Genomic DNA, 10143 nt, shown 5'->3' on the forward strand with positions numbered 1-10143 from the left:
ACATTCACAACGCACACACCCGCTTCCTTCTCGACAACTCAATACTTTAGCCATAAAATGGGATTTAACGAATTATCTCCACCCCACATGAATACATGTATAATGAAAAACTATATATTAACCTGATGCGTTACTCGGTTAGAATATCATAAGGATCGAGGCCTCGCAAATTCAAAGATATGAGAATATGTGAAGTGCAAGATTATTCGACGGAAGACTCGATCACTTGGATAGATGATGATGATGATGATTCACAGCATTTGTATGGCGCCATATATCTGTTTAAAAAACATTCAAAGGCGCAAGCTCCTCCAATAAAGTTAGCATTTAAAATAATGTTTGAAGGAAGATGTGAGTTTTGAGTGAAGCTTTAAAGTGGTCAAGGTTGTCAATTTCGCGAATAGATGATGGGAGGGAATTCCACAGGCGAGGAGCAATAGAGGATAATGCTCGGTCTCCATATCCTTGAGATGAGTAAATATGGGCATCTGGAGAGTAAGGCCAGATGAGCGAAGTCCAGGGCGAAGATAAATAAATAAGAGTATAGGCCTTTTAATAACTATGTATCCTAATAATATTTGCTAATTATGCGTGCAGTATATTATGTGAAAAATACATGAGTCATCATGTATTTTAAACATAATATACCGCATGATGATAATGATGATTCACAGCATTTGTATGGCGCCATAATTTGTTTAAAAAAACATTCAAAGGCGCAAGCTCCTCCAATAAAGTTAGCATTTAAATTTCTGAAGGAAGATGTGAGAAGTGAAGCTTTGAAGTGGTCAAGGTGTCAATTTCGCGAATAGATGATGGGAGGGAATTCCACAGGCGAGGAGCAATAGAGGGAAATGCTCGGTCTCCTAATAATTATTTGCTAATTATGCGTGCGGTATATGTTAAAAATATGCAATCTACCTTTTCCAGCGCGTTGACCGGACTGTGGAATCTGGAAATAAAGATACACTGTTGTATTGCCCATAAAGTTGGAATAAACTCTTTTACTTCTTTTCGTAAAATAGTTCTGTCAATATAATTCATTGTTATGATAGATACGTTTTTATCTTCTCAGAACCATATATGATATCAATCTCTAGGAAAAAAATCATATTCTCATAATCATTTTCATGAAAGAGATGAGAAATTGTGTGCCAAATTTATGGCCACAACGGTGTAAATTAACTGTATATGAGAATACGTATTGTGATATTGTAATTAAAGTTAATTTTATTATAAATTCATACTTATACACATGTACCTCCGCGGGCCTACTGAGTTAGCATCCATTAAACCCCTTTCGACGGGCGGTGAACGATTATGCACCCCGAATGGTAAATTAATAGTATTACCATTATGAATATGACATTGTTACGTTTCCTTGATATTGTGCAATAATCGTCTTTATATTTTACTATTTGCTCACCGGAATGGACTATGCACTCTCTGGACCTCACACGTATTTAGCATTTAGCTCTTTATGCCTCCTGCATGTGTGCATGAAGTTGTATGGTTGGCTTGACTCTGTGTCATTAGGTGTACCGATTGACACGGTATAAGCGGTATACGTTGTTCATGGTGTACATGCCTATAAACTCCAACGGAGGACGGACATGCTTGAAATACATGAGCATTGAGACAGACTCTAGAAATGAACTTGGGTATATCAAGTTTCATCGTGCTTTACATTTAGCTTCTGTGTGCCTTGCCAAACAGACACCGATCGTACCCGATACATTGACTGTACATAAAATATCAGATCGGTAAGTATTATACATGCATGTGTATATAAGCAGGGGTGTTTTAAACTCTCATGTCCCTGGTATAAGTATTATATCTACCTCCTTCACGTGCAATATTATATATGTACTTCACTTCTAGATGCCTTTCATAGGGAAGGTTGCACACGATTGTGCAAGACATGCGAGGAAAAGACAGAGAGACAGACAGACAGGGATACAGAGAGTGAGAGAAAAGAGAGAGAGAGGGAGGGGGAATATAATTATCTGAGCGTTATATACTCCATTATATCCGATTGATGGTTAACTCTATACTGCTTCGTAACATTTCCATCTTTGCTTGCTTAACCAGTGCCATGGATATGACTGAAAACATTTCCTTCTTGCAAGGAGATAAATCATTACTGGGCCTATATAATTATATAAACTTGAATGCCCGTAATCTACTAGAATTTAAGTCGACACTGCACGGCAGTGGCGGATCCAGGGGTGGGCCGAAATCGTGCCCCTTTTCCTTTCTAATAAGGGACCTATCCCTTTTCATAAATGCCCCTTTTCACCTCTGATAAATCAATTTCTGATGGATGCGCCCTTTTCCGTCGACAATTGCCCATTTCCCATACCCATACTCATAAGTGCCCTATCACATTTCTGGTTAGTGCCTCCTTTCAGGTGTTAGAGGTGCCCCGTTTTGAACCTTTGATAATTACTCTTTGTACCTTGACACATGCTCCTTTTCTTTTCTAATAAGTGTCTTTATCCCTTTCGATAAGTGTCCCCCTTAACCTCTCATCATCAGCACGTAGCCACGGGGGGGGGGGGGGCACGTTCCCCTAACCTGCTCATCATTAGTCTTGCACCTAATTTAAAGTGACTAAGAGTAATTTCCCCTAAAGCTCGCTCGCTCGCTAGCATTTATAGATGATACAATTATTATGTCACTTAAAACAAAGGATTTTTCAGTCTTCCGTGATGCTTATAACCCCATCATGATTTCTTTTTTCCTCTTTAAAGATGTAATTTTTCACTCTGCGACCTCACAGATCTTACATTTTTTCTCGCTCGCTAATGAATATTCAGACAATCACACCCAGCCGAAAGTGTGATGCTTAAGCAATATCTTGTATAATATATAAAGAAAAACAAATATTGAAATCGTCCCTGATAATGGAATCACAATGAAAGGGTATATACCAATGTCTAAAAAAATGTATATTTTCGCTTTGAGATTTCAGTTTGTAGGTGCCCTTTTTGTTGGTGCTTTCCACTTTGGAAATAGCTCCGCCGCCCCTGCTTACGCATTAGCGCCAGCGTTAATTTCGCGCTTGCGCGCACAGGGGGTGTCTGTGTGTGTGTGTGTGTGTGTATGGGGGGGGGGGTTCCTCTCTAGCTCTGAAGCTGAATTTTTTTAAAATGGATTCGTGCGATTCGTTTAATACTTTTAGAGGGAGTCTGAGGGGTGATGTACGTGCCCCCCTCTGAAGCTGACATTTTTGGATTTTTGAAACTGGATTCGTGCGTTTTGGTAATAATTTTTTGGGGAGTCTGATTTGATTTCAAAACACCTGCAGTTAATTTAAAAATTACCAATATGCATTATTTTGTTATATCTTATCTCGTATATTTTGGTGACAATTAACACGTTCACAACATACATAAACTCAAATTCCCGCTCACTCGCTTCGCTCGCTCGCCAAATTATTAAACCAGGAAATAGATATTGGGGCAAGAGGCTTCAGCCCCCACTGATGGAAATGTCAAAAAAATTGCGCGCGAGCATAACTTGAAAACAGGGAATGTTGATATCGGACAAGAGATGTGACGTGAGCATGTAACCTTTCCAAAATAATTGTGCCCTTTGTAGGTACCAAGTACACTATTAAAGTACAGTGCTTCTAATATGACCTTGTCAGTATTGGTAAGTTTAAATAACGGTCTGCGCGAATTTCGAATTCCCCCCCCCCCCCCCCTTCCCCCCCCCCCCCCCCCCCCACCTATTGGAAATCCTGGATCCGCGCCTGCACGGGTTCAGGTTTTTTGAAAGGAAGTAGCCGAGGTCTAAGATTTCCTTTCGTTAACGCAGGGCTCAAATTAATCTTTTATTACTGACGGGGGCTCTTTTTTTTATACAAATATCCATTGAATTGGTACCTATGATACTCCTCAATTATTTGCTATTTCATCATTATCATTTCAATCAGCATTTTCCCTCTTACAAATTTACAAGCTACATAGCTGTTACTGGCCTGTATAATATATACGCATACAACACTGATCTTTATGATGTCTTTAACGTGACATATCTTCTTCTCCCCTTGCAAACGAAAAAGAAACATGGTCATTAAAAGGGATTAAGCGACAAATAATTATTGTGATTCAAATTGATGCGAATAAGCACTGCTATTCACCCGAATCTTCTTTGTAAAAACAACTTTTTTTTTACAAATCTCAGCCATGCTTACTGAGTTGAGATGTTCCATTCAATGTAAAATACTCATTAAAGAATAGGCTACACTTCTCCTAATCTGAAAGTGATCTTACAACACAGTGGCAGAATTGCATGGCTGAGATTTGTAAAGTCGTTTTTACAAAGAAGATTCTGGTGAAAAGCATTGCTTATTCAAAAAAATCCTTGCATCAATTTGAATCACAATGATTATTTGTCGCATGGTCCTTTTATTAAATAACCTTGTTTCTGTTTTGTTTGCTGAGGGAGAAGAAGCTATGTCACGTTAAAATCATAAAGATCAGTTGTATTATACGTATATGATACCAGAACAAATGTTGATTATCAGAATTTCATTTTGGAATACCTCTATACAAATACCACATTGTCTTTAGCCCGTATCAGTATTAGTATGATCCAATAAAAGCTATTATTCTTTATTTAATTCAGTATAATGCTTTTCTGCAAAAATAGTTTGAAGGAGATCTGCCCATGCTACCATATCATTCCACGACATTTTGGTCTTCCTCTTCTCCTCAAAAAGGACTTTTAGATTTGCGTGGACGTGGACGTGTTACGTCCTTTTAAGGCACTGGCAATCACATGTGACGTCCTTTTAAGCACTGGCAGTGCCTTAAAAGGAGGTCACACGTTGCAGTCCACGTTCTCATCGTTCAAATCTAAAAGTCCCTAATATTGATTTACTGTCGAGGTCCATTATTTGCTGACAAGGTTTGAAAATTGAAACTCAATATTGTGTTAAAGTTATAACAGAAAAGATTATCTTTATTTCATAATTCCACCGGGGCGATTTTTAATTTTGCAATCGCCCTCGTGAGCAACCTGACGGGGGCGATTTTGTAGCTCACGGGGGCGAATCGCCCACCGGTTAAACATCATTGTAGAACCAATGTCAGGCTTAACTGAATTAGTAGAGTACGTTCGGACCTTAGACAATATTACCCGTGTAATCTTTTGGAGCAATCCGCCAAAGAAAAGGGATCGAGGCGTTTCTATCTGTTGATCAAATCACATCTTAAAGTTAAAACTAGAAATGATATTTTAATGCAAAATCATGCGCTTAAATTTGACTCAGACAGGATTAAAATTTAATCAGGGTAGGTGAGGGGTAGCCCCCCCCCCTTCGCCCCTCCCCTCCTCCTCCCCCCTCCCCCTTTGAGCCCATCCTACGTACGCCCTCATCCGAATTGAGCCTTGTATAGCCTGGTATTTCAACATTAACAAAGCGACGCCTAGAATAATAGACCTGTTTAAACATATTCAAATTGTATATATGCATATTTTTTTAAAACAAAGGTCGTTCTTGACAACCTGAAGCTTGCCTGAAACTTTCCCGACATAGCAACACGTTATGTATGCAGACTGGATTCCAAGTACATTGTATTGTAGTGCGTTCATTAATAACAGGTTAATGGAATAACTAGTCACTATAGGTCCCCAGGAAAGAAACATCATGAATTTGAAATGATAGTAAACTAAACCGCTCTATTGAAAATCCCAAGGTAGTTTTGGTGTCAGCACTTAAATTGCATTCTGAATGATCGATTCTCTTTCAGATCAAGTGGCGGCTTTACATACTCCTGGCAAGCCTTGAAACATGTTTTCTTTTCTTTTTCATTCTTAACAGCATCTGAAGATTCTAACTTTCATTTGCTATAAGCAAAGAATAAAAGATGTCCGGAGTCGTTTTGCGGGTCATCCTCTTTGTTTTCATGTGTGGTCTGGCCATGCAATGGCCCATCACTCAGCATCTAATCTTTGAGATGGCTTGCCATCGTCTTGGCTATTCAGATGACGTCTGTTCTGATCTCGGCAATCATACGGACGCCGAGCACGCCGTACAGGCTCAGGCCTCTACCATCATGACATATCAGTCCTTCTTTTGTGATATTCCTGGAGCGGTGGCGTCGCTCATTCTTGGAGCGCAAAGCGACAAGGTTGGACGTAAGCGGATCATGCTTCTACCAATCATGGGCACGACCCTACTCGCTGTGATCCTGCTAACAGGTTCATTGCTGCATACAACGTCCTTGGTCGCCATAATGGCCAGCTCGTTCGCATTGGGCGTCAGCGGTGGGATAGGGACCTTCATGAGCACGGTGACCAACTACATCACAGACACCACTCCTGAAGATCAAAGGACTGAGGCACTCAGTAAGACTCTACCCTTCATGGGGTTAGGGGTCATTGTCGGACTTGTCTCCTCTGGTATTCTAACCCAACAGCTTGGGGTAGCAGCTGCCTACTTCATCGATTTCCTCCTGATGCTGGTAGTGCTCTATCTTGTCGTCTTCCACCTCGAAGAGTCAAAGCCGAACGTTGACAAGTCTAAGGATGCCCCATCCCAGTCCGAAGATCAGTCACAAGGGGTCTTTGCGACCATCTGGGATAACTTAACGGCGGGTGTCAAAGTGTTTACATCGGAGAAAGATAATTTCGTCAAGCTCCAGTTGGCAGTAATCGTTCTACATGGCATGATTGGTTTCGCAATTATGGTTGGTAAGTTCGTTTTCCTGCTTTATTTCAATGTCCATAATATGCCATGTCCATCATCACACCATGTACCCTACCACTAAATCAAAATGATTACGTCACATCGTTCTTCTCTAAGACGGTTTAAAGGAATGCATGACCATAACGTTCTTTTTATGATGAACATTATGTAAACTTAACGGCCGTCAAGAGGACAAAGGAGAAACTTAACTTTTGACATGATGACTTAATTAAAAACGAAATAAGAACAGGGACACGGAACTTTGTCATCAAAATAGTACCATGCTTACCGTGACAAGAAAAGTTTTCGCTTTAACATCCTATCAAATTACACTGCATACTCTCATGGTTTTATTTTCGATACAGCCGAGGGTAATTTGCTGATGCTGTACACCAAGAAGTCCCCATTCACCTGGTCTCCTTCGATGTACTCCATCTTCACCGCAACTAAGAATGCTCTAGGTATCGTAGGTCAGGCGGTAGGAACCATGGTGTTCTTTAAAGTGATGGGCGCCAAATCTATCAGGAATGATTTCATCTTGCTGCAGATGGCATCGATGGCTGGGGTCGCCATAAATCTCATCACGGCATCGGCAACGTCAACCAGCATGTTAATGATGAGTAAGTGTTGTGATCAGGATTCAGGAGAGAGATATATAAATGGTTGTTAGTGCCTAAGAACCCCTGATATAGATATGCATTTGATGGTCCGCATCGTTGTTCGATTCTTTTATCGGCACGAATGCCGGAAAATCTATCATAAGCGTATTGCTCGTCACCTTTCGGCTTTAACTTTTTAAATTCGTGAAAAGGTAACGTTTACAAAAGTTCACCTCGGATGCAAGAAAACTTCGACTGGTACCAAGCGCGTAGCTAGGATTTTATTTTAGGGGGCGGTAGTGAACACACGAAGCGTGCAAAACACTTAAAGAGGGGGGTGGGTGCAGGGAAGCTTTGAAAGAAGACGATTCGTTGTACCTTACTCGACTCTTAATCCTTGTCTGAATTCAGTCCCAATCCCTCCCCTTCCTGCGCGAAGGGAGGAAGCTTTGACGTTTCATTAATTTATTAGAGAAAGAAGACGACTTGTTGTACCGTTCTAGACTCTTAATTATTCCTTGTATGAATATTATGTCCCCCCCCCCCCTCTCGCGCGAAGCGTTGACGTTTCATTAAATTATTAGAGAAAGAAGACGATTCGTTGTACTTTTCTCGACTCTTAATCCTTGTCTGAATTCAGTCCCCCCCCCCTCCCCTCCTGCGCCGCTGCGCGAAGCGCGGGAGCTTTGACGTATTATTAAATTATTAGAGAAAGAAGTCGATTCGTTGTACCGTTCTCGACTCGTAATCCTTAACTTGAACTCAGTTTCCCCCTTCCCTCGCAAAGCGCGGAAGCTTTGACGTTTCATTAAATTATTAGAAAAGAAGACGATTCTAGACTCCTTTTCCCCTTTTCTTCCTACGTCCTCTTACTTTTCTTCTCTTTCTCTTTTTTTTTTTTTTTTAGCCGGCGTTTTCTTTTTTTTAGCCGGCGTTTTTTTTTCTTCTTCTTTCTTTTAGGGGGGGGGGGGTGACTGCCCCCACCGCCCCCTCGCTACGCGCCTGACTGGTACAATAAACATATCAACAACATCATGATCATGATCATCAACATCTTCATCGTATAACGTTCGCTATACCTTTCCTTTTCCTCAATGGCATTTAACCTTATTATATTATATTTTTCTACGACAGCTTCAGCTTTCGTTATGTTTGCCACACCTGGGCAATCGGCAAGTGGTTCAATAACATCGAAACTCGTCAGCCCGGCACATAAAGGTAACTTAAAGTTTACATTAAATCTGATATTGCAGTAAGAGAGACAAAATATGCAGAATGGGGGTGGGAGAGAGAAAAAGAGAAAAAGAGAGAGAGAGAGAGAGAGAGAGAGAGAGAAAGGGATTGTGAATGTGAGAAAGTTATAATGTGAGAAGAGTCGGAGGTATATGCCGACTGTGAAAGTGGCGATGCATGGACGGAAATCATTCTTAAATTGTGGTGAGAGCTAGGAAGCGAAGATATTGTGAAGTAAAATGGTTCATGAAAGGAAAATCTTGAATTTTATCCTTGAGCAGATAAGGGTAACATATATGATATCGTTATAACGAATGGAAAAGGAAATCGGGGGTAGATGTTTTATTAAGACTTATTCGCATGCCGCAGTAAACTTCCACGGTTTACATTAAAGACGCATCCCTATCTTGACTTTCTTCATCTCTCTCTCCCTGCTTATGATTATCGGATCTACAGGTGCGTTCATGTCTCTAGGTACGTTTCTCAACACCCTCACTGTACCTTTAGCAGGGTTCGTCCTGAATAGTATATACTCCAACACCGTGCAGACCTCACCAGGTTTCGTCTTTCTATGTATAGCATCAGCTCACGCAGTCATTCTATCAGGCATTACGTAAGTCTAATTCTAAATGTATAATAATTATTGACCAAAGATACCAGCAACTTGATATTGATAATATCAAAGTTTTAGTTAATTCCAGTTCCGTGAATGTTTTATAACATAGTATATGAAATAAAATGGCTATAATTATATCGTGACACTTTTCAACTATACAAGTATAGGCCTATAAAACGATTTTGTGAACTTATTACTCATCTGTTCTTGGAATCAATTTGGACTATTTGGTGCCATTGTCATTAAATTAGGATCTTTCATCGGACAATTTCTATGTTATGATTAACTCTGCATTTTTATTTTCTGTATTTCCAGATATGTTGTCTTGTTTACGAAGAAAGAAGCCAAAGGAGATGAAAAGACGGACTAGGATTCATTATTCAACTCAGTATATTTTGTTTATGTCTGTTCAGAATTATCATAGATGTATGCAATGCAAAGACGCTATTTTAGTTATTTGAAAGGTTTCTAATTTTGTAAGATTATGCTAATTTATTTAAAATGCTGAAAATGTAATTATCAGTGTATGTTCTCATGAAATTTTCCAGTCCCGTTTTTTAAACTGAAGTTTCAGTCGACAAACTCAAAAATAAAACAACCCGAACATATTGTGATGTGTCACAACTTTCTTTTACTTTACATTGGGGGTGGGGGCGGCAGCACTTTGCCAACGGCATGTTGTTCATGACAACGTAATTGTAATATTTATCGAAATTTGAAGGCATCGGGTGTGCCAACAATAGATATTCGTCACAAAGTTATCATGGGTATTTTGCATCGGGGACAGGCGCGTACGCAGGGGGGGGGGGGGTGTTTGGGGGGGTTAAACCCCCCCTTTGGTATTTTTATGTGTGTAAACCCCCTAAAAAATCCCTAAACCCCCCCCCCCCCCCCCCCCCCTTTGATTTTTTTTTTTTTTTTTTTTAATTATTAAAAAAAAAAAAAAAAAAAAAACCTCCATGGCCGACCTAAGAAAGGTGACCTTACCCCCCCCC

The 10143-nt window shown here is 40.1% G+C and overlaps 1 protein-coding gene across 1 annotated transcript; it reads left to right on the forward strand.

Moving 5' to 3' along the window:
* Positions 1 to 1339: 1339 nt before the first annotated feature.
* Positions 1340 to 9934, forward strand: LOC581591 (proton-coupled folate transporter). The gene is made up of 6 exons (XM_781580.5): positions 1340 to 1763; positions 5834 to 6705; positions 7066 to 7320; positions 8434 to 8517; positions 8989 to 9145; positions 9464 to 9934. The coding sequence occupies exons 2-6, from the start codon at positions 5880 to 5882 to the stop codon at positions 9516 to 9518; spliced, it is 1377 nt and encodes a 458-aa protein (XP_786673.2). The 5' UTR covers positions 1340 to 1763; positions 5834 to 5879; the 3' UTR covers positions 9519 to 9934.
* Positions 9935 to 10143: the final 209 nt, after the last annotated feature.

Source organism: Strongylocentrotus purpuratus, unplaced genomic scaffold, assembly GCF_000002235.5.
Source record: "Strongylocentrotus purpuratus isolate Spur 01 unplaced genomic scaffold, Spur_5.0 spur5_scaffold_5, whole genome shotgun sequence".
In the NCBI taxonomy this organism is placed as follows: domain Eukaryota; kingdom Metazoa; phylum Echinodermata; class Echinoidea; order Camarodonta; family Strongylocentrotidae; genus Strongylocentrotus; species Strongylocentrotus purpuratus.